The sequence below is a fragment of the Dromiciops gliroides genome, chromosome 3 (assembly GCF_019393635.1).
Source record: "Dromiciops gliroides isolate mDroGli1 chromosome 3, mDroGli1.pri, whole genome shotgun sequence".
NCBI lineage: Eukaryota > Metazoa > Chordata > Mammalia > Microbiotheria > Microbiotheriidae > Dromiciops > Dromiciops gliroides.
Window position 1 is genome coordinate 593,866,859 of NC_057863.1, and position 25,208 is coordinate 593,892,066.

Consider the following 25,208-nt stretch of genomic DNA (forward strand, 5'->3'; position numbering starts at 1 on the left):
GAGCGGAGCAGCCGGCCCGACGCTGGCGTCCGCGGAGGAGCGGGAGCGCTAGAGAGCGGCCGAGAGAGGAGGGGTCGCCCCCGCCCGGCCCCCGAGCGGAGCCTTTTGTTCCCGGCCAGAAGTTTGTGTGCGCGCCGGGGCCGTGACAGCTGCGAGCAGGGAGGGCGGCGGGGGCGCCGGACGAGAGGAGGGTAGCCGCTGGACATGCTGCCCGCCGCGCGGCGGCGGCGGCGGCTCGGGGACTGGCGGCGGCGGCGGCGGCAGCGGCAGCAGCTACGGGGGAGGCGGTGCCCGAGGCGCCCGGGACTCTGCTACGCGAGAGCCAAACTAACTTCCTAAGCGCGCCCGGCGGGGCCGGACCGGCCCGGCACCTGCCACCGGCTGCATAGTGCGCGGCCTCCCTCCGACCCTGCCGGACCGCGCCCGGGAGCCGCGCGCTCGGCCGCCCCACTGCCGAGACTGGCTGCGGGAGGGGCCCCGCGGCAGGGTCGGACTTGGCGCGTTTCGTGGGGCAGAAGTGGGAGCTTGGCTGCGACCTGGTGCTTCGCCCCTGAACCACAACAATGCCATGATGTTTTGGAGACAGGAAGCCCCGAGCTGGCCCCCAATGAAGGACTTCCTGTGTTTAAAGTTGCTGGAATATCCGCCTGACCAACCCAGTTCAAATGCAAACACCCCAGAGCTGGGGAGGACGAGTGGTTAATTTGGACCAGCTGGCCTCCGTTGGACTGTAACTGGGGCTAAAATGAGAGCCTGAGCTGTGGATACATGAAAAGCCTGAGGAAGCAGAGCCTTTGTTATTAAAGGACACACTCGGTATAAATTAACTGCTTTTAACTCATCTGCACCTTCTGCCGGAAATGATCGGGAGTAGTTATTGGATAGGACTTGTTATACTCAGATGGTTTTTGCTGACAGAGTCCAAATCTTGTGGAACAGTTGTGCTTTAAAAATAAAAAACCAACCTGAAACAAAACCAGAAGCCATACAAGAAATCAGTGATAATTCTATTTGTTTATTGAATTACCCTGTTTAGCTGCCTCAGTCATGAAGATGCAGGTCTGGACCTCTGATCTTTTTCAAACTTTACTGGAGCCCAAAATATTTTCTGAGCAGACCTCCGGGGGTCTTTTTGGAGTACAGATGCGACTGTTGGCCATTTGGGCAATAAATATTTGAAAGGATTTTTAAAACTTGTACAGAATGCACAAGGGGGAGTCAGGGAAAAACATTTACTAGGTTGATGGTTCATGTTGAATTGAAAAAGAATGGGTAAGCCACTTAGCAGACCAGATTGTTTGCGACAGAACCCCACATGTTTGGGGAAAGGAGAGGAAGAGGATGGCTATATAGAGGACTGTTATGTCCCACAGAGATCCATATATGACACCATGAGGATAAATGAACAGATTGACCAGGGGTCAAAACTTAATCAGACTTCAAAAAGCACCATGGAGAAGATAGAAGGAAGTACTATATCTAGCAATGGAACTTTAGGAGCAGCTTCTAATGTATTTGAATCTCGGGCACCTGAAAGCAAAAAGCTTGATGAGAGAATCATCTTTGATGCACTGAAGCTTAGCAGTGATGTGCAGAAGTCAGCACCAGTACCACCCAGGAGGCGGCCAAATGCAGAACGCAAAGACAATGTTAACAGAAGGTCATGGAAGTCCTTTATGCCACCCAATTTCCCAGAATTTGCAGAAAGAATGGAAGCCTCTCTCAGTGAAGTTTCAGAAGCTGGTGCTTCAAACCCTTCCTTGCAAGAGAAAAAGGAATCCTGCTCCCTGCTAACTGAAAGTTCTGGGCACCTGGACCACAAGGACCCTAGATCAGAGTCACTGACTTTGGAACATATATCCAAATCTGTTGGCATTCCAGAAGTTCAGGAGGTGAAAAACATCAGTGTAGACTGCCACAACTTCACATTTCAACAGAACAATGAATTCTCTCATGGAGAATTCCAACCTCTAGAATCAGAGGCAGCCCCAAGTGGTGACAGGAATGTCACACAGGACCAGAGATATTCAAGTGCAACTTGGCCCAGAGCCATGAAAAGTTTGGGCAAGGGAAGCTTCAGTGACCACCAGCACCATCCAGGGGAAGCAGCCCACGCAGCTTGCACAGTAGAGATGCCACCACTCTCACCCTGTATGAGTGAAGAGCTTTTGGATTCAGAATTGAATATTCTCGTCACCCCTAGCCTGAGAGAAAAGACAGAATCTGAACTGAAATTTGAAGAAGATGAGAGATGGATCATGATGGAAACTGAGGAGTTGGAGGAAGAGAAACTGTCAGAGAGACAAAAGATTGTTCTGCTAACAGATGAGAAAAGGAACTGTTGGGCAGAGATTTTTGAAGAAAGAGAACAAGAATCTCCTGCAGAAATGATAAGGGGTGGAATAGACTGTTCAGCTGGTGTCCCAGCTACTAAGCTAGCCAACCATCCATCTCCAAGCAGTCAGCTGTGTTGCCGTGATGACCCACAGCCAGGGGAAGACCATTTGGTATCTATTCCTCAAGATCTACACCTGGGTTACAGCTGTATTCTCACTGACAGAGCTGTTCTATGTGAAGTAGAAGACACAGCTCCTCAACATCCAGAAAGTCTCGTTCCAGATTCCGAATGTTTTCTCAGTCCTGCTTTCCCAGAGCAGTTCTCTGACACAGATTCAGTGCAGATGTTTCTTGAACTTGAGAAACAGTGCTTATGTGAAGAAGCAGAAATTCCTCCTTTTGATTTGGAAAATCCAGCCTCTTCAGAAGGGCTGACTTCATCCCAAGATGAAGACAAATCACTCTTAGGCTGTGATTTTCTCGGGGCTGCCTCAGGAACCAGACATCATGTAGCTCCTGTGTTGAATCATGGGTCTACTGATGCCCTGAACTGTCCTCAGGTGTTTATTCCTATGGAACCTGGCACCCAGCCTGACACTAAGAGAGAAACTTCAACTCTTAGCGAAAGAGGGTGTGAAAAAGTGCCTTTTAGCCCAAGGGCTGCAGAAGAACCTAAGTTAGTACCACAGACTGGTATGGAGTTACTAAGGGAGTTGAACACTAACAGATCACTGAACTCTGACCAAAAGGATTCCTGTGAAGAAAAAGGACTTGCTCCTGTTTTGATATTGGCTCAACAAGGCAGTCTTTTGTCCCTAACAGATGCTAGCAAAATGGAAAACACTGAAGAGTATGGAGAAAGAGTATCTCCCAAACCTGCTTTTAACTGTGAACAAATAGGTCATCCTTTAAGACTCAAAGAGCAAGAATCTATGCAGAATTCATATTTACTGAAAGATAAGGTTAGTTTGGAAAGTGGAGAAATAGAGCAGAGCCCTGAAGGGACTAATCAGTTTCCCTTGAAAAAGGTACACCACTTAAAATTACCACCCAAGGAAAATGAACCAGTCAGGGATGAGAACCATGTAGTAAAGGAGCAGGCTTGTGAGAGCAGGCATTTGGATGGTCAGATTCAAGCACACTCTCATAGGCATATTCCAGAGCAGGTTTTAGAGACACAAAAAGAATCGGATTCCCTAGGACCATTCATGCAAATGGAAGGAGCAAGCCTTGAAAAAGAGAGCTTGGAATCTGCTCGTCATGCCAAGCAAAAGTGGAGTGTGGCATCAGAAGAGGCAGACCTGGTAGGAACAAGAAATTCAAGCCTATTGTTTCTTCCCAGTGGGGAGGGGGTAATTGTCAGAGCTCCTCTTAAAGTAGATAGTGTTGAACCAGTTATGATGGCCCTAGGAACTGTCATAGTACAAGATGTCCCTGCTGCTGCCGTGGATATCTTAGGGGAGGATACCCCAACAAAAGCAGTGCCTATGTATGTCACCAATGAAGATTCCTCTACTGGTGCAATGCCCATCACAGGTGCAGATGCTCCCACAGCTATAGTGGCCATAACAGGGGAGGATGCCCCCACTGCTGCAGTGCCTGTCATGGGAGAAGATGCCTCCAATGTTGCAGTGCCCATCACAGAAGCTCCCAATGATGTAGTGCTAATCACTGGAAAGGATGCCTCTAATGCTGCAATGCCCACCATGGAATATGATGCTTCCAGTGCTCCAGTGTCCATCACAGAAGAGAATGCTCCTAGTGCTGCAATGCCCACCACAGAAGATAATGCTCTCGATGCTACAGTGTCTATCCCAGGGGAGGATGCCCCTGCTGCTGCAGTGCCCATCCCAGGGGAGGATGCCCCTGATGCTGCAGTGTCCATCCCAGGGGAGGATGCCCCTGCTGCTGCAGTGTCCATCCCAGGGGAGGATTCCCCTGCTGCTGCAGTGCCCATCCCAGGGGAGGATTCCCCTGCTGCTGCAGTGCCCATCCCAGGGGAGGATTCCCCTGCTGCTGCAATGCCCATCCCAGGGGAGGATTCCCCTGCTGCTGCAAGACCCACTATAGGGGAAGATGTACCTGTTACTACAGTACCTACTTTGGAGGGGTTTTTTCCTGTGGTAGTATCTTCCTTTGAGGATCACCCAGCTGAGATACCCATCCTGGAGTATTCAGCCTTTACTTTACCAACGCCTGTTGTGGAAGAGGCTACTCCCACTGTTGTGCAACCCATGGAGGCCTTGGCCAACCTAACACCTGGAATAGAGTTGCCTGATACCATACTTTATACAGAAGGATCCCTGCATGTGTCCAACGAATTAGTTTACAATGATGAGGTATTTTTCACACTCTGTGTGACTCACTTATATATCCTTTTGGTGGGGAGAGGTGGGGAAGGGTTGATGGAATTGTGTCTGTCTTGGTGGTGGTTGGTTAGAAGTGGCCCAGGCCTCTTTTTGCCCTTCTTGATGTCCCAGTCTTCTTGCCTGCTCTGTAGTCTTCAGTTTGCAGTTAGCTGATGAAAGACATATCCACCATACTTTGAACAGATGGCAAATTTTGCCGTTTATAACCACACATTTAGACTTGCTCAATCCAAGGGGAGACTGAAAGAAAATACTAGGTGTTATTTAAGAATTTGGGAAAGATTCTTCCAAGAAATGGGAGATTTTGTTTCTGTAATACAGCATATTCTCTTCAAAGTAAATGCAGTCAAATGCTGTCAAAACTTCTTAAGCCTTCAAAATCATCTGGTTTGACCCTCACCCCTCTCATGTGCCAGATGGGGAAACTTTGAGGTCCAAGGAGAGAAAGGGAATCTCCCAGGTTCACACAGGACTTAGGACAGAAATATGAATACATTTGGAGTCAGGACCTGGGTTTGAATATTCTCTCCTATTTACTCATTGGGTAATATGTCACTTAAACATGTCACTTCCCTTTTCCAGGCCTAAGTCTCCTTATCTGTAAAATTAAGAGGTTGGACTGTATTATCTCTTAAATAAGATCCTGTGAATCTTGATATTCTGACTTAAATACAGAACCATTCTGAGTGCCAGGATTTAAATGAAAAGTGAAATTATTTCAGATGGGAATATTAGTTATTAAAGAGAATTTAGAACGGAAAGCAGATTGGATGGAAACAGCCCACAGATACTTGGAATTCAAGTAAATATACAGTTAAGCAGAAAATGTTCATAACTTAGACAGATGTACATTTGCTCTTTGGTATTTTAAAGCTGCTGCTAGTTTACTGTGTGACCCTGGGCAAATTTATCAACATCTCTGTTCCTTAGTTTGTTCACATGTAAAATGTGGGGATTGAACCAGATAATCTTCAGGGGTTTTTCCAGCTCTAACTGTCCATGTTCTAATGTTCACTGTTATAAGGTCCCTTCCTAGATCTAAACATTAGAGCATATGGGGAAATAATTAAAAGTCTTCCTCATGCTTGAGCACTTACTGGCTGCCACTCTTTGTTAATCAAGAGGTCACGAAGTCTACACAATTGAGGTTGACATTCTATTTCAACTGGCTGCTAAGTCTTTGCTTATGTACTGTACTTGAGAAGATTTAGCAGAAAGAGTCAGGAACACACCGTGCGACTGCCCCAGTATGTAGCCTAAACTGCCAAAAACCTTTGTACCTGTGTGTTAGGTCAGGGTCCTGAGAGGAGAAGGTTTCCCTCCTGCTTTCTTGTAGTGCCTGCTAAAACAGCCCAATTAAAATAAATGCAAGAGTCGAAACTTAGTTATCATTTGAAGGGGAAGGAACATGAAAAAGGAAAGGAAAATTGATCGTGGAAGTCAGCTAAAAGAAATTTAGATTCTGAATTTTAGAACTGAAGGGAAACTTAGAGCAAGTCATGTCTCTCTGAACCTCAGTTTTCTCTTGTGTAAAATGAGAATGACTGAACTAGATAATCTCTACAGGGATCCTTTCAGTCTCCAACTTCCTAGGAGGTTAAGACTGAAGGAGGCCTGAGTTCTAGATCTGACCTGCCACAGTCTCACTGAGACTTTGGAGAAGTCTATTCTCTTTTAGAACCTTACTGCCCTTATTTGTAAAATGAGAGGCTTGGACTAGCATTTATTGAGTGTTCACTATGATGGAGACACTGTGCTAAACATTAGGGATGCAAAGATAGGCAAAACCAGACCCTGAAACTCACAAACTAATGGGAAAGACAATATGCAAACTACTACATAAACAAGATACACAGGGCAATTGGAGGAGGCAATCTGAGAGGGAAGGTGCTAGCATTCAGGGAGGCGGGGAAAAAGGTTTTGCAGCTGAGACTTGAGGGAAGCCAGGAAATGGAGACAGGAGAAAGAGTATTTCAGTCACAGGACTGCCAGTGAAAATGCCTGAAGTCAGGAGAAGGAACAGGAAGAAGGCCAGTGTCAGGGGGTTTTGAGGAAGGAGACCGGTGAGTGTGATTGTAGGTAGCCGGGAAGCAGTCAGTAGACAGGAAGAGATTGAAGATGAGGAAGAGAGTGGAGATGATGGAGGGGCCAGTCTGCTGCAGGGGATCAGTTGTGCATGAAGAGCAGTCTGGCTTGGCAGAGAGAGGAGCACCTACCTCCTTGTGTGAGCCGGGTCAGATGGGGAGAAGAGGGAGCTCCCTGGCCAGGGTCTTCATCTTCTCAGTGAGATAGGAGTCAAGGTTCTAGGCTGAGGCGATTGTGAAGGGCAGAGGGATGAAGAGATTTGGAAGAATGCTGTGATGAGTGGGATCCGGACTCCGTGAGGGCGGTCAAGGCTGCCTTGCTTCACTAAGGCTCCAGTCGAGGTTACGTAACATCAATTTGTAGTGTGCTCAATCAGTGTGGTTTTGTGCTTTTCTTCCAGCTTCTTTCAGTGAGAAGGAGCAAAGGTCGTGGGAGTAATTGAATGCTGAGCTGGGCAAGATCTGCCACAAGATAAGGGAACCAGGGAATCAAAATAAAGAAGAGGGTGGAGTTGAAGTAGCTCACCCCACTGTCAAGATAGGGAAGAGAGGAAGGAGTGTGTAGCTAAGCCCCTTTTAGCTGATCATTAGCTGAAGAAACTCAGGCACAGAAGGTGAAAGGGCTTGCTCCGCTAAAGCAAACTAGAATCCAAATTTCCCAATTCTTAGAATTGGATTCTTTTTACTATACTAGTACTCCTCAGTATTAGTGCTTGCTGGTCCTGGTACCCATGAAGGTCTCACTATGCATTCTGTCCAGTTGTCTCACCCCCGACCACTGTTCCCCTCAAAACTATCTCGAAATCATGCTGATGTTCCATTCTTTGCTGTAAACCCCAAAGCTTGCCTCAGTAGTTGTAGTGTCTCCGTAAACTATCACAAGACCCAGATTAGAAGGAAGACATTACAATTCATCTGAGATAAATGGAATCAGAGTCAATTTACTAAGTAAGGAGATAATTTCACTTGTACTTTACATGGAGTTCAAAGGTTAGTTTGTGTTTCTAAGCACTCACTGCAAACCCCATCGATGACTACTACTGTTACTGCTGCTCTGAAGGTTTCCTTTGTTTTAGTTTGAATACAACTGGGGAGATTGAATACTTAATGTCTGGAAGAAAGGGGGGAAGGAGGGGAGGGACATTTTCAGTATGAAAATTCCTTGTGACTTTAACCTCTGTATTTCATTAATTGCTTAAGGATTTATACCAGAAAGGCTCTTTTTAGTCACAGACATAATTGAAACTTGGCATTCTTTTTTTAAATTTTGAGCTCCAAAATATATCCTTCCTTCCCCCTCCCTGAGACAGTAAGTGATTTGATATAGGTTATACATGTTCAGTCATGTAAAGCATATTACTATATTAGTCATGTTGTAAAAGAAGACACAGACCAAAAGGGAAAACAAACCAAAGGGAAAAAAACCACCCAGAAAGTGAAAGTAGTTTGCTTTGATCTGCATCCAGATTCCAGCAGTTCTTTCTCTGGAGGTAGATAACATTTCATAGAAGAGACTCGGAATGAGGAAAGGCCTGGGTTCAGCTAGCACCTCCAATACTTTCTAACTCTGTGACTTTGGACAAGTCACTCACTTCCTTTGAGCTTCTTGAAATGTAAAATGAGGGTGATACCCGTAATACCTTATTCACTGGTTTACTGTGAGAATCAAATGAAATATGTAAAATGTTTTGTGAGCCTTAAAAGACCTTACAGACATCCGCTAGTATTGTTATTAGGCTGCTTCTCCTTAGACCCTTTGGTAGCAAAGAGTGTGATGATGATATATGCCACATAGTGGTGTGATGGAGAGAGCACACTGAGTTTGGGTTAAAGTCTGCACATTAACTCTGACTAACTCTGGACAAGTCTTGACGTGTCTAAGCTTCTGATTCCTCATTTATAAAGAGGGGACAGCAACGGCCTCATTTCACACCTCACAGAACAAGTGTTTTGTAAACCCATGTGACCCATAATCATTGACATTCAACCATAATCATCTTGACTAGGAATCAGCATGTCATTCCTTACTAGCTATGTGACTTTGGGCAAGCTTATTCCTCTCTCTGGGCCTTAATTTCTTCCTCTAAAAATAATGGGCCCTGGCACAAAATGGTTCCCAACCTCTTGTCTAGTTCTGAAATTGTATGAAGGAAAAACAGTTTTAGTCAATTGACTTGAATTAAGTCAGTCTTCTAGGCCTGTTTCCTCCTAAAGGGTATTGGTTTTAAATAATGTTTATTATTATTAATCAAACACAATAGGAAGACTGCTTTTTCAATGATGATGATGATGAGAACTGCTTTTTTTATATAGTGTTTAAAGCTTTCTACATGCAGAGATTATGAAGAGGGTTCCTGAGATATGGGCAGGGCTTAGGGAAAGTGAAAAGAGAAAGAAATGGGGAAACTACAGTATTGCCCTTGCCTCTTTGAAGTGTGGTCTGGTTGGGGCCCTTTTGGAGGGCTTGCATTTATGTCCTTCATCAAAGGATTTAAAAGGTAGAGCAAGATCAAAAGCTACAGCCTGTCTGTGGCTGGAACAAATCAGGACACAGTGTTGAAAGTATTTCCTGAAACAAAACAAAGTACATTTACCCAGTTAATTCATCTTCTGAAAGGAGTAAAATAAAATAGTGTGAATTCTGCTTAGGAAGCCAAGTTTTTGTTTTCTTTTTTTTGTCAGATAAGGACCAGTCATACTTTCTTAATTGACCGGGATTTGTCTCCTTCATAAGTTTGTTTCTCACATTATAAAAGGTTATCTCAGAAGCAGCTGAGCTAAATTGTCCCTTTATTCGTATATGATTAGAATCTGAAAATGCTACCCAGAGTGGGAGCTGGATGAATTGTGTTAGATCTTGCTCGAAGTCTTTTCTATAGCAATGTACAAGAAAACTTTGTGAAAACCAGAGGTCAGTTAAGAGGTCAGTAGGAGATTTGACTTGGCTAGTCACATTCCCTGGGGATGCCCAGTGCCTGGGTTCAGCCTCACTTTTTCAGCTCTTTCTTTTTTTGCCTTACTGGCTACTCATCAAAAAATAGACAGAAAAGGAGAGATAACCATACATATAAAAGGACCTGTTCCCAAACAAATTAAGAAGTGTCAAAGGGTCTCTTCAGAGCAAAAGTTGGGTCACCACAGTATCATTTTGTGGATTTGGCCTGGGCCCTTCTGCTTATTTGTTCGGTTGCTGATTCCAAAAGGATTTCTATATTAGCAGTGACCAAAAAAAAAATGCCCCAAGATTTCTATCCTATGTCACTATTGTGTATAACTAACAATGTAGTGAGTTTGGACCAGTGCACTGTGTTCTGCTGCCCTGGCAAACACCTCTGGAATATGACTTAGTACCACTCTACTGACATTGAACAAGATATTTCTTGTCAGAGAATTTTGGAAATATTGTTCTACCTAAGCCGCTTTTCTGGTTTTTATTAATTTGGGCAGAAAAGCAAACTGTGTTTTCTGAATTCATTTTATCACTTTTAATGTGCTAGACTCAATTTGTTTTGAATAAATTATCAGTATTCATTTCCAGATGCTGTCATATGCCTTTAAAAAGGGGATGTGATTACAACTTTTTTCCATTGACTCCTTTGAGTGAGAAAATACTGAAATATATTGGAAACTCTTTCTATAAGAATTATTCAGAAGCTGAATTAAGTCTTATTGTTGACACTATGAGAGATAATTATGACATCAGTAAGATCACTGAATTAAAGCTAAGAGGGCACCTTAAAGATCTCATCCAGTCCTCTCACTTTAAAGGTGAGGAAGCTGAGGCACAAAGAGTCTTATTTTGTCTTTATTGTTAATAATAGTATTAACAACATAGACTGGTTGTGTGACCTTGGACAAGACATGTCACCTTTCAGTGGCCCCAGGCAGCTCTCTAAGGCGACAGGTTGCAGACTAGGTGCTGATCTTCGTCAATGGGAGGACTTTTTCAGTGAGAGCTCCCTATACCAGCTCTAGCCCAAAAAGGTATTATTATGAATAGCAACCCATTTCTTTCTTGTACATCTGTTTACAAACCCCTTTACCCTTAAAGCCTGTAGAGTTAATATTACTAAGCTTTTGCAGTCCAGCTTGACCTCCTCCAGCATGGCTGGAACACAGCTGGATATTAGTCAGTAAGCATTTATGAAGTGCCTCCTATGTGCCAGACACTAAGCCTGAGGGCAAAAGACAGTCCCTGCCCTCAAGGGGAGACTACGAGCAAGCAAATTGGTATCACTTACAAAGAAACTATTTATCCTGAATATGCTATATGTCCTATATAAGAATAAATAGGAGGGACAGCTAAGTGGCACAGTGGATAAAGCACCCATCCTGGAGTCAGGAGGACCTGAGTTCAAATCTGGCCTCAGACACTTGACACTTACTGGCTGTGTGACCCTGGGCAAGTCACTTAACCCTCATTACCCCACCAAAAATTAAATGAATGAATAGGAAGTAATCCAGAGAGGGAAGGCTCTAGAATGTGGAGGGATTAAGAGAGATTCCTGGTGCAAAGGTAGATTTTAGTTGTAGCTTGAAGGAAGTCAGGGAAGCCAGAAGGCAGAGATTCCAAACATTGGGGGACAGCCAGAGAAAATGCCCAGAGCTGAGAGATGGAGTTTTGACTGGTGTCACTACTGGTCAGGAAGTAAGGTATAAGAAGACTGGGAAGTAGAAGGGGGCTAAATGATGAAGGGCTCATGAGTGTCAAACAGGATTTTGTATTTGAATCAGGAGGTAACAGGGAGCCACTGGAATTTATTGAGCAGAATAGCAGCAAGGTCAGAACTTCATTTTAGTAAAATCACTTTGGGAGGCAGCTAGGTGGTGCAGTGGATAAAACACGAGCCCTGAATTCAGGAGGACCTGAGTTCAAATTCGTCCTCAGACACTTGACACTTACTAGTAGCTATGTGACCCTGGGCAAGTCACTTAACTCTCATTGCCCATCCCCCCCCAAAAAAAAACCAACAAAAATCACTTTGTCAACATTGTAGAGGACATTCCTATACCTATATAAATTTTGTTAGATTGTTTCTGGGGTTCTTTCTAGTTTGGGGATTTATTCCATGATTCTACCGCGTATATGTCTGTTGAACGCTATATAATAAACTCAGAATAATAATATCTCACATGTCTCTAATACTCGGTTTACAACAGCACTTTCCTCACAACTTGTGGTATTGTCCCATTTTACAGATGGGGAAACAGGCTCAGTGAAGTCACTGATCAGAGAGTTATGTGTGTAGGGATCAGTTTAGTCAGCTAAAACAACACTCAGAGCTTTTCAGTTCTGGTATAAATCATACTTAATTTTATAAGGAAAGTGGTTTGTCCCTGGTTACAGAACTAATAATATGGTGGAGCCAAGATTTGAGTCTGAGTTCTTGAAAAAAGCATAAGACTTAGAGTCTTCTCCACTAGCTGTTGAGTTTCACATGCAAACAACATGTCGTCTTCCTTCTGATTTATTTTCTACCTTGTCCTGTATCATCATTACAATCTGAACCTCCTGTTAGGGATTTATTTTAGCTGCATGTTATAGTAGATCTTAGTTCTTTTCATCTAATCCAATTGTCTTTTTTGATTTATCATTGTCTAGATGTTTCAAAAGGAGCAGGTAGATCCCCTTCAGATGAAACTGCAGCAGGTGAATGGACTCGGTCAGGGCTTGATCCAGAGTGCAGGAAAAAACTGTGATGTGCAAGGCTTAGAACATGACATGGAAGAGATCAATGCCCGATGGAACACACTGAATAAAAAGGTGAGTGGTTGAGGACAAAGGAGAAGCTGACAGTCCTGTGGCCTGTGAACAAAGAGTACTTTCTGGAAGAAGTAGGACTGGAAAATGAATAATCTGAATTTAATTTCTCCTTTTAAGATGCAGCCCTAAATCAAACTATTGAAAGACAGGCTATTAATAACAAAAACAGTTTATGGAGGAGGAGATCCAGGAGTGTGTTACAATTAAAACCAAGATCTTGTCTTTCTGTTGACCTGGCTTATGTACACACAATCCAGGTAGCACAGAGAATTGCACAACTACAGGAGGCCCTGTTGCATTGTGGGAAGTTCCAGGATGCCTTGGAGCCATTGCTCAGCTGGTTGACAGACACAGAGGACCTCATAGCCAATCAGAAGCCTCCATCTGCTGAGTATAAAGTGGTGAAAGCCCAGATCCAAGAACAGAAGGTAAGTGAGAATGTTGGGACAGTGAACCATGACAGTCCTTGGGAGTAGAAGGCCACGCAATTGTGTGTAGTTTGGGAGCACAGCCAGTAGTTTTGAATAAATTCCGTAATTCATTTGTGATAGGACTGAAATGAGAACAGGAGCTGTGATTTCATGGGTGTATTTTAATCTCTGTGCCTGGCATTCAGCAGCTAAAATTATTTCATCCTTTTTTGTATTGTACTAGAGACCTCTACTTATTAGTCATACTCCCTATTTTAATGTTTGATCTATGGTATTATGTTTAAAAAAAAAAAAAAGAAGCAGCCAACGACAATGACAAGTGGCTGAGTATGTTAGGTAGGCCAGCTACAGTTTACTGGGTAAAGGTATCTGTATATGTATTGCCGAAGAATTATTCATTTCAGTTGTGGCATAGTTAAATTTATATGTATCTGAGTTTATCTTAGTAACTAAGCTAAATATTCACATGATAAAAGTGTTCTTCCACCTTTAAATACTCATATTTGTAGAACAGATCATCAGAAAGTTTATTCTAGACTGGAATTATCCCTTGCTTGGAGATAGACAGCTAGGTAGAATGGAAAGGTCCTTGTCCTGGGAGTTGGGAAAAAGTTTTTTAAGTTCTGGGTCTGCCAAGGGCTACCTATGTGGCCTGGGCAAGTCCCTTCCCCACTGTGCCTCAAGTTACCTACCTTTAAAGGAGGAGATTAGACAAGATCAGGTTTTTTCAAACCTTGTTCTGCAGAATCCTGGTGTTCTGTATAATGTGAATTATTGTTATATGAGGAAGTTTCAGTGCTAGTCTTTTTTCATTCTAAAAGATTAAATGTGATGTAATAAACAGTTCTTCCATTATGAAATTTTTAGGTATTATTTTGCTCTGAAATTTCCCTAACTCCTATATTCCCCAGGGATATTCCATACTCTCAAACCCCCTTGGTCCCACATTTATGTTGGTTTCCTCAGTATATTTTAAATATACTGTCTCCAAGGTATATATAACTTTTAACTATTAAATCTGATGGTATTTTTCCAATCTTTATCCTTCTTGACCCCTCTTACAGCTTTTCACAATATTGACCAACTCTACTCCCTGCCTATTTTTCTCTTCCCTTGTCTTTCATGACATTGTACTTTCATGGTTCTCCTACTACTTGTTAGACTGATCCTTCTCAGTTTCCATTGCTTAATCATTATCCATGGCCTTCCCCCAATCATGGCTGTCTAATAAGGTTCTGTCCTCCATCCTCTCCTCTCTGTAAAGCTAATCTTTTATTGATCTCATAAGTTTCCATGGGTTCAATTATCATGTCTCTGCAAACTACCCTAATCTATATATCAATCCCATATCTCTCTCCTAACCTCCAGTTTTCTATTACCAACCACCTGTGGGACCTTTCTACCTGAATGTCCCATCAATATCCTAAGCTCACTATGGACAGGAGCTCATCTTTCTCCCATCCCCATCTCTCTTCCGAACTTAACTCTTTCTCTTAAGGGCACCTACTACCCTTCTAGTTACCCAGGTTCACAGACAGAAGAGTCTTCCTTGACTCTTTGCCCCATATCTTCAGTTTCTTACTGAGTCTTATCGGTTTGTTCTACACAGTATTTCTTATCATCCACTCCTTTTCTCTGCTCACATGGCCACCACTCTAGGTCAGACCCTCATCACCTTGCTTCTGGACTACTTTAGTAGTTTCCTAATTGGTTTCCATGCCTTCATCCTTTCTCCTCTCCAAACCATCTTCCACACAGCTGCCAAAAATCATCTTCCTAAAGCATTGATACAATAGTTTCACTCCTCTGCTGAAGAAACTTCAGTGGCTTTCTATTGCCTCTGGCATAAAATATAAACTCCTTAATTTCTATTTAAAGCTTATCACAATCTGTCTGTAATCTTCCCTTCCACATTTATTTCACATTGCTCACTTTCACATACTCTACCTTCTAGCCAGTTAGCCTGTTCATAGTTCCCTAATCTCAACATTCCATTTCTTACCTCTTACCCTTTATAGAGTTATCCCCCTGGCCTAACTTCCTTCAAGTTTCAACTCAAGCGCCACCTCCTAGGGAAAGCATATTCTTTCCTGCCTCCAGTTGTCCCATATTTACTTACCTGTGTAAATGTTTTATCCCCTGCCCCTTCTCCCACACCCCAGAAAATAAGGCATTGAACACAGGGATTTCTTTTTCTTTTTTCTGTTTCTTTTCTTGTCTTTCCATTCTTTTCTTTCTTTCCTTCCTTCCTTCCTTTCTTCTTGAATCCACAGCACTTAGCACAATCATTTGCACACGTTAGGTGTTTAATAAATGTTTGTTGGATTTAATTGAATCAAGCCCCAAAGGGTTTCGTGGCTAAAATAATTTGGATAATGTAGGCGTACCTCAGAGATATTGCAAGTTCAGTTCCAGACCACTATAATAAAGTGAATATTGCTATAAATAAAGTCACACAAATCTTTTGGTTTTCCAGTACATATAAAAATTATGTTTATACTATATTGTAGTCTATTAGTTGTATAATATTATGTCTAAAAAAGATATACATACCTTAATTTTAAAATACTTTATTGTTAACCATCATCTGAGCCTTAAGCAAATGGTAATATTTTTGCTGGTGGAAGGTCTTGCTTCCATGTTGTTGGCCACTGATCAGTCCAGAATGGTGGTGGCCAAAGGTTGGAGTGGCTGTGTCAATTTCTTAAAATAAGATAACAATAAAGTTTGCTTCATCAATTGACTTCCTTTCATGAAAGATTTCTCTATAGTATGCAATGATGTTTGATTTCCTAATATTCTCCAATATTGCTGTGTTTTGGGGACTAGGGAGGCCTAAGGAGTGGAAGAGAGACAGAGAAACAGCCAGTCAGTTAATGGTGCAGTAAGAACAGACACAACATTTATCTTACATAGGCATGTCTCATGGTGCCCCAAAACAATTACAATTGTAACATCAAGAATCACAGATCACCATAACGTATATAATAATAAAAGGTTTGAAACAGTGAGAGAATTATCAAAATGTGACACATAGTCATGATATGAGCACATGCTTTTAGGAAAATGGCATCCAAAGACTTGCTTGATTCAGGGTTGCCAACAGACCTTCAAGTTTTTTCTTTAAAAATGCAATTATCTGTGGAGCTTAATAATGCAAAGTGCAATAAAACAAGGTATGCCTGTATTGGACTACATTAGATGATGTCTGTCTTTTTTGGGTCTAACATCCTGTGTTTTTGGCACAGTTTAAAATAAGAGATCCTTCTAGTATCTACTTGCTCCCTTGGGATCTGACTTGAGCTTAGAGGTTCGGTTTCCCTGTGACTTTTTTCTCCTTGTGTGTAACAGCTGCTCCAGCGGCTCCTGGATGATCGAAAAGCCACTGTGGACATGCTACAGGCAGAAGGGGAAAGGATTGCTCAGTCTGCTGAGCTGGCTGATAGAGAGAAGATCATGAGCCAGCTGGAGAGTCTGGGAAGGAGATGGACTGAACTATTAAACAAGGCATCAGCCAGGTAAAATCAGAGGAAACAAAGGAATGGGAACAGGGGAGGACAGGGTGCTTTGTTTTTCTATTCACTTAAACTTCTTGGACCTAATATGGGTCTGTTTATGTTTCAAGGGTGCTTATATTATTCCCATAGCATGGCCAGTGTTGGAATGATATTAAAATAAATGGCCCTGAATTTGTGTCAAGGATGCTGTTAGAAGAACAATTTAATGATTACCACTAAGAAGCAGCATAAGTTTTAAATGTTCTAATGAATAGGAACTGACACATTGGGCTTCAGCTGATCTGCATGATGTTTAGGTGTAGTTTAATTTCTAAATCAGAAACACTGCTCTAGTGGGGTTGTCCTGTTACATTTGCTATATCAAGTGGTAGGAGGATATTTAAAAGAATCTGACCAAGATGTTCCTCATTTTCTGTCCTCCCGGCCACCAAACTTTTGAAATAGCCTTTTCTCTTTATTTTTTTTTTTAATTTTTAAAATTTTTTTTAGTGAGGCAGTTGGGGTTAAGTGACTTGCCAAGGATCACACAGCTAGTAAGTGTTAAGTGTCTGAGGCCAGATTTGAACTCAGGTACTCCTGACTCCAGGGCCGGTGCTCTATCCACTGCACCACCTAGCTGCCCCTCTTTATTTATTTATTTATTTTTAGTGAGGCAATTGGGGTTAAGTGACTTGCCCAGGGTCACACAGCTAGTAAGTGTTAAGTGTCTGAGGCCGGATTTGAACTCAGGTACTCCTGACTCCAGGGCTGGTGCTTTATCCACTGCGCCACCTAGCTGCCCTGCCCCTCTTTATTTTTAAAAGAATAATTCTTTTGAAATGAGGAGCTGAAATATCCTAAAAAATTTTCTCCTCTTGTATGCCTATTGGTTTGGGCTAGAATTATTTCTGTTAGTAGGAATAGCCAATCTACAACCCTGAGAAGGCAGGAACTTTGAGGAGCTACATGAACTTTATTAGCAAATAAATGGCCCCATGACAGGCAGTATATTGAAGCAGTTCTTTCTGTACACAGAAATGAGATCACTGTGTTTACTGGAAGTGGGTAACTTGTAATGGGGCAGCTAGGTGGTGGAGTGTATAGAGTGCTGGGCCTAGGGGCAGGGAGACCTGAGTTCAAATCTAGCCTTAGATACTTACTAGCTGTGTGACCCTAAACAAGTCACTTTACCCTGTTTGCCTCAGTTCCTCATCTGTAAAATGAGCTGGAGAAGGAAATGGTAAGCCACTCCAGTATCTTTGCCAAGAAAACCCCAAATGGGGTCACAAAGAGGTGGATATGACTGAAATGACTGAACAACAACAACAACTTGTAAGCTTATACCATTCCTAAATTAGACACTAATTAGAGCTATTATAAGATAACTTATCTTGTGTATTTGATTGCTTCTGACTTTAGCCCTGCTTTCTGCCCCATATGCTAGATGAAGTGGATGTTCTAAGAGAAATAGAAGACCAGCTTCCCAGGAACTTGCCCTCTTCCCCACTTCCCAGCAGTAGTTAGAATTACCTTCCTATGGTTTCCATCCTTGGATCCTAGCTTTCCCCTGGGTGATAGCCACAATATCCTGGACAAGTAGTCACCAATTTCAAATTGAATATCTGTATACTAATCCCAGCACAGCCCATTCCATTTTTTTTTTTTTTTTTGGCAGGGCAATGGGGGTTAAGTGACTTGCCCAGGGTCACACAGCTAGTAAGTGTCAAATGTCTGAGGCCGGATTTGAACTCAGGTACTCCTGAATCCAGGGCCAGTGCTTTACCCACTGCGCCACCTAGCTGCCCCCCCAGCCCATTCCATTTTTAAACATTGTTCATAAGGTTTTCCATATTGAATGGAAATTTACCTCCATATAACTTCTACTAATTGGTGCTAATTCTGCTTAGTAGGACCAAGCAGAACAAGTCTTAACTCTTCTGTAAAGTAGAAGAAGAAAGCTCTCATGTCACTCTTTTTTTTGTTGTTTTTTGTGTTTTTTCTAGTGAGGCAATTGGGGTTAAGTGACTTGCCCAGGGTCACACAGCTAGTAAGTGTTAAGTGTCTGAGGCCAGATTTGAACCCAGGTACTCCTGACTCCAGGGCCGGTGCTCTATCCACTTCGCCACCTATCTGCCTCTCATGTCACTCTTAATTCTCTTTTTCTCTGGCTCAGAGACAAAAATTTCTTCCTAAATCAGGAAGGCCTGAATTCAAATGTGACCTCAGATACCTCCTAGCTGTGTGACCCTGGGCAAGCTACTTAACCTCTGTCTACCTCCGTTTTCTCAGCTGTAAAATGGGGCTAATAATAGTACCTACTTATTTATGAGAATAAAATGAAATAATATTTGTAAAGTACTTGCAAACTTTAAAGAGCTATATAAACATTAGCTATTATTCTTCTAGGATAAGTATTTCCAGTTCTTTTACTTGATTCCTGTTTTCAAATCCCCTTACTATCCCGGTCCTGCCTGTCTACATATATTCTAATTAGTCCATAGCCTAAACGGCAGCTGGGTGACAATGTGGATGGATAGAGTGCTGGCTCTGGACTCAGCTCTGGACCTGAGTTCAAACCCAGCCTCAGACACTTCCTAGCTATGTGCAAGCCACTTAACTCTGTCTGCCTCAGTTTCCTCATCTGTAAAATGAGCTGGAGAAAAAAATGGCAAACCACTCCAGTATCTTTGCCCCAAAAATACCCAAATGGGGTCATGAAGACTAACTGACTTAACTCTAGCATCTAAATGGCAGTTAAAACCAGATACAGTACTATAGGTGTGGTCTGACCAGGGCAAAGCACCATAAACACATGACCTCCTTTTTTAAGAATCTTATATTAATTAAGAGGCAGCTAGGTGGCGCAGTGGATAGAGCACCCGCCCTGGATTCAGGAGGACCTGAGCTCAAATCCGGCCTCAGACACTTAACACTTACTAGCTATGTGACCCTGGGCAAGTCACTTAACTCCAATTGCCTCACCAAAATTAAAAAAAACAACAACACAAAAAGAATCTTATATTAAAGGATCAATAAATCCCTAAAGAGAGCATTCGAGGAGAAGCCTGATAACTTCAGGTTTGTTCAGGGTTGTTGGCAATGGCTGTTTCAGGCTTAGAAGTTTTCTAGGTATGGACTGTTTTTTCAGGAGTCAAGTTGCTTGAAGACTTGCCTCCTAGTGGGGAGGGGAGTAGAGTGGGGTTAGTACAGCCCTCTGGCATTTGTCTGCTCTGCAAACATTTAGCTCCTCCTTGACCCCACCTTGAAAGAGATAAGAAAAAACCCATATTGAGCAAACCTACAGGTTTATTCTTTTCCTTCACTGTCTCCACCCCTGTCCTGATAAGGAAAAAACTGATTGTTAATCAGAGCCAAGGAGTTAGAGAATTAAGAACTCTGCCTGGGCACCTTTGTGGAACAGTCTGCCATTCAAAAAAAACAGAACAACAAAAAATTAAAACCCAAACCACCCAAATTTTGGTTGACTTTTAGACACATCTGAGAATTGGGAAGATTTGGGAGACCTGATAACTACAGGAGCCAAGTGAAAGTTAAGAATTAGCCAAGCCATATTACTTAAAGAAGTAAGCAATAATAGAAAAGTGAGAGTTTTTGGAAGTACATTTGTGTTTCTAAATTCAAGAATTGTTAGAAAATTCATTTCAGAAAACAAATGAGATTCAGAGACAGATTGTACCATTTACTAATTAACTTACTGATTTATGATAGTTGTCAGACATGTATTTTCAGTGCCCCAGAATTAGGTATTTCATGTGCAGTACAAATATGCTTTGGTGGTTTTTAAAAAAAAATAATAATTTCCAGGGCTTGGAAGGAGTTTTATATGCTAGCATTCAGAGAAGAGAGAGAAATCCTATCTGATGATTTCTAACATTTCTTGACTTTTTAGCTCTCATATACATACAGTGAAGCATGAGAGGGAGCCTTGATTCTGAAGGCATTGTCAGTGAAGCAAAATCTCTTGTCTTTTCTACCAAAATAAAAAGTTCTGGTTATGATCTATGTATGTCCTAGGTAGATTAGCTTAGCTAAGTTCATCAAGATTGCTCTTGGGCTGATGAATTGTCCTGGCCGTTAAAACTTATGAGTATCTGTTATGCCATACAGAAGTTGTGATCTACATCAGTGCAGAGTACCCCTAGTGGCAAAATCATGGGTTCTATAAGTATGGCAGTATTCCAGTGGATGCAATATCTCTGTATATGCCCTTGGGCAGAAAGATCACATCATCTTCTTGAGTTTCAACCCTCCTTATCTGTAAAGTGGAATCACAGGCCTGGTCCCTTCGGTCAAGGATGTTGTGAAATACCACAGGATAATGGATGTGACAATCTTTTGAAAACATTAAATCTATATATAAACATAAGGCATAATTCTATTTTCTCTTTACCATGAGAGAGATGTAAAGTTTCTGGTAAAGATTACATCTGCTCTATATTTGAGTTCATTTCAACAACTATACAGTACCCACGGTATCATGTGTTCACTCACACAGTGCATGGCACTTGACATTTGGGGACTGAAGGAGCTAGTAATGTTGTACATGCTGATTTGATCCTCTGACCTAGCGCCTTCTTCTGTTTTGTGTAGACAAAAACAGCTAGGGGATATCCTGGTCCTGGCAAAACAATTCCATGAAACAGCTGAGCCTGTTTCTGACTTCTTATCTGTCACTGAGAAGAAACTTGCCAATTCAGAGCCGGTTGGCACCCAGACTGCCAAAATCCAGCAGCAGATTGTGCGCCACAAGGTAGGAAGTGTTTATAATGAAACACTGAGCTGGAATTGGAAATCATAGAAACAAATCCAGTAGCTTTCAGCACCTATCCATGGGACCTAATTTTTTTACAGGTTTATTTAGAATATTTAAAATCATCCTTGTGTTGGGGGAGATCTCACATTTTAAAAATTCATTCCTCAAACATTTAAGTATCTGCTGTTGGTAGAGCACTGTGCTTAAGGATTGAGAAGTAGTGAAAAGATTTTTTAAAATGTGGACCCTGACTGTAAGAGCCTTGTAGTTTAGTCAGGAGATAGGATACACACATAAATAGAACACAGAGTTGAACTGAAAAGTTCCTTAGAAATAGAACTTTTGTTCTATAAAATCCAATGGGAACAGCTTATTATTAGGGCTTGAGAATGAAGTAGCATTTAAGGTGAGATTTCAAAAGATGGTTTCAGCAATCCTGGAGGTGGGGAGGAGGGCAATATTCCCAGCCTAGAGAAAGGCAGAAGTATGGAGGTAGGAAAGTGCATGGTGTATTCAGGGAAATGGATCCCATTTGGCCAAAGCATCAAATGTGTGGAACAAAGTAATAAGATAAAGCTAGAGGTATGTTGGTACTATATTAATGCCTCGAGTGTAAAGCTTATCCCATAGGTGATGGAGAGCCATTGTTGGGTTTTGAATAGAACAGTCTGACCAACCTAAAGTTAATCCGATAGCATTGTGAAGCATGGCTTTGAATCGGGAGCAAGTAGAGGCAGGAAGACCCATCAGAAGTCCAATAAAATGACCAAGATGGATGGTAATAAGACTATACACCAGAGTGGTGACCATAAGAATAAAGCAAAGGGGATGGACAGATGGTTACCAGAGATAGAACTGAGGTAGAATAAACAGGTCTTAGATAGAAGAAGTGGAGTTTGACAGGCCATCATCACAAAAACCTTTTGTGTTGTTCATGAGTATTTCATATTATTTGTGCCCTTCAGAGGGTGGATTATTATTTTCATTTGTTTTATCGTTGATTTTTCATTGTTTTGTGTGTATTTTAATTTCTTGATTCCCCCTGTTTTATTTCTGTTCATTTTTTTCACTCCGGATTTTCAGGCTCTGGAGGAAGAAATAGAGAGCCGAGCAGCTGATGTGCAGCAGGCAGTCAGAGTTGGGCAGTCTCTCTCCTCCCTGACCTGTCCAGCTGAGCAGGGTGTGCTGGCTGAAAGGCTAGAGGCTTTACAGGCCCGTTACAGTGAGGTTCGGGACTGGTGCTGTCGAAAAGCAGCCCTGCTTGAACAGGCCATAGCTAATGCCAGGCTGTTTGGGGAGGATGAGGTGGAGGTGCTCAACTGGTTGGCTGAGGCTGAGGACAAGCTCAGCTCGGTCTTCGTAAAGGATTACAGACAGGATGTCCTACAGAAGCAGCATGCTGATCACCTGGTATTCATATTTTCCATCCTATTTATTATGTTACTGAATGATCTCATTCTTTCTAACTCATGTTTGTCCTCTTCCTTTTGTCATTTACATTTTAGTCAACTCTAAAGGTAGTTTTGCCTCAGGAATTACAAAAAAATTTACTAGGCTAACACTCTCCTAGGATTGCACAGATTTCAAAATACTTGTATTTCAAAATACTTATCTTTTTTAAAAAAAGTCAGCTACCCACTAAAAGATACAATGGTAGAATTAGCTATATGTTCAGAACACCTTTTTTTCAAGGGGGTTGGGGAAGGGATACAGTAATTAATGGAATAACAGCTGAGGAAAGTGAGATAAACAGTGCCTGTATTCTATCTGATCTTCATTAACAGTGTATCTGCTAACTCCTGAAGTTGGCCTCTGTCTTACCTGTGCTTTACATCCCTTTCCATGGCATTAGAAGTCCCTTGACAAAAATATTAAAATGCTATGTTTTTTCTTTTCAGGCTTTGAATGAAGAGATTGTTAACAGGAAAAAGAATGTAGATCAAGCTATTAAGAATGGACAAGCTCTTCTGAAACAAACAACAGGTATCATGAAATGAGCAGCTCCAACTACTTGCCGGATCCCTCGGTCACTCACATGCCCAGTCAGTTAGATGTTCTGTGTGAGCCAGTTCCCTTTCTGTGTATGAGAAGCTTAGTTCCTGCTGATCATATTACAGGCTGTTCCAGGGAGGCTGTTGACCCTGTGTTCCTATTTCCTGTTAAGTCTCTGGGGACACTGAAAGACTTTGTCTCACATCTGCTTCTAGATGAAGATTGGCTATGTAGGGTTTCTTTTTTCTTCCTAAGCAAAGGATGCAGAATGTCGTCATTCTGTGGAATTCTCAAAAAGGTTTAAGAAGACAACTTTTTTTTTTTTAAGGTTTTGTTTGTTTGTTTGTTTGTTTTTGGTTTTGTTTTTTTTTTTTTAGTTTTCTTGGTGAGGCAGTTGGGGTTAAGTGACTTGCCCAGGGTCACACAGCTAGTCAGTGTTCAGTGTCTGAGGGCAGATTTGAACTCGGGTCCTCCTGACTCCAGGGCCGGTGCTCTATCCACTGCGCCACCTAGCTGCCCCAAGAAGACAACTTCTTACTCTCATTTTAGCAGTCTCAGGAATGGCTCATGTTTTCAACCACAGAGAAACAACATTAAAAACCTTTAATCCAAAAAAAAAGCTTTAGTCCAATTTCAGAGGAGCAGGGGGTAGCTATTAAGAGAATATAAATCTCTGGTTTTGCTTTACTTACCAAAGGAAAGTAGACAAGATCCCCCTCAGATGTGAATGATTCATGACACTATGCTTTTCCCCACAGGGGAGGAGGTGCTCCTTATCCAGGAGAAACTGGATGGGATCAAGACCCGCTATGCTGAACTTACTGTCAGTAGTTCCAAGGCCCTCAGAACGCTAGAGCAGGCCCGCCAACTTGCCACTAAGTTCCAGGCCACTCACGATGAGTTAACTGGCTGGTTGAGTAAGGTAGAAGAAGAGCTGACAGCCAGTGGTGGACACTCTCCTACAGGGGAGCAGATTCCCCAGTTTCAACAAAGACAGAAGGTGAGCCAACGTGTTATGGTGTGAGAAATGAAATATCCCTGCTTTCTCCTAGGCAGGAAGTCAGAACTTGGGTTCAAGCTCTGTGACCTTGGATCAAAACCAAAAATGTTTCCATAGTTTCTTCTTCCACTAAATGGAGACCTTCCATGTCCTCCCCATGTCATGGGAAACAGATTTCATTAGCAAGCCCTTTGAACTTACTGTAAGACATATGATAGGCAAGGCAACTCTTACTGCCTAAAGAAGCCTTTATAGGGAAGAGATTATATTCAGTATCCCTAGGGAATTTGCTTATTTTTAAAAGTCATTCATTTATCCAACAACCATTTAAAACATGTATTGAAATCTTTTCTTTTTACATCACCTTCATTTCCCAACACATGCCTTAGCCCTACCTTACCTGGGGCTATCCCTTATTACAAAGAATGGGGGGGGGGGAAGAAAAGAAAGAAGAAAATCATTAAATCAAATATATTAATGAAGTCTGACAGTGTGTCGTCACTTCCATGTGCCACTTCCATAATAATAATAGTTAACATTTGTATAGTGCTTAAAATTTACAAAGCACTTTACAAATACTACCTTATTTGATTCTCACAACATCCCTGAGAGGTAGGCACTGTTATTAGCCCCATTTTACAGATTAGTAAAATGTGACAGGCAGCAGTTAAGTGACTTGCACAGGATCACATAACTAGTGTATCTGAGGCTGAATTTGAACTCAGGTCTTCCTGACTCCAGGAGCACCAGTCTGTCCTTGCCTGTACTTCACAAAGTCATGAAAATTTGTGGGCTAAGTATAACTAAAGAGAGCCTTTAGTATTTCCCAAGCAGGCTTTTGCCATTTATTAGTGAGCATTGAATGAATTTTAAAATGATAACTATGAAGCAAAAAATAAATTCTGAAAGACCTACATGAGGAAGAGACAGAACTGTATGTACACTGATTACAGCTGGATG

At 42.1% G+C, this 25,208-nt stretch overlaps 1 protein-coding gene across 19 annotated transcripts in view; it reads left to right on the forward strand.

Annotated features, from left to right (window-relative positions):
- Positions 1–25,208, forward strand: part of LOC122751408 (microtubule-actin cross-linking factor 1-like) — a 287,171-nt gene that overhangs the window by 202,224 nt on the left and 59,739 nt on the right. For 17 of the 19 annotated variants that reach the window (XM_043998438.1, XM_043998450.1, XM_043998446.1 and 14 more), the window contains 7 exons: positions 12,393–12,554; positions 12,812–12,982; positions 16,337–16,503; positions 21,094–21,253; positions 22,340–22,666; positions 23,155–23,239; positions 24,007–24,248. In XM_043998438.1, coding sequence (XP_043854373.1) covers positions 12,393–12,554; positions 12,812–12,982; positions 16,337–16,503; positions 21,094–21,253; positions 22,340–22,666; positions 23,155–23,239; positions 24,007–24,248 — 1,314 coding nt within the window. The remainder of the gene's footprint in view (positions 1–12,392; positions 12,555–12,811; positions 12,983–16,336; positions 16,504–21,093; positions 21,254–22,339; positions 22,667–23,154; positions 23,240–24,006; positions 24,249–25,208) is intronic. The other 2 variants (XM_043998453.1, XM_043998454.1) reach the window with 1 other exon arrangement.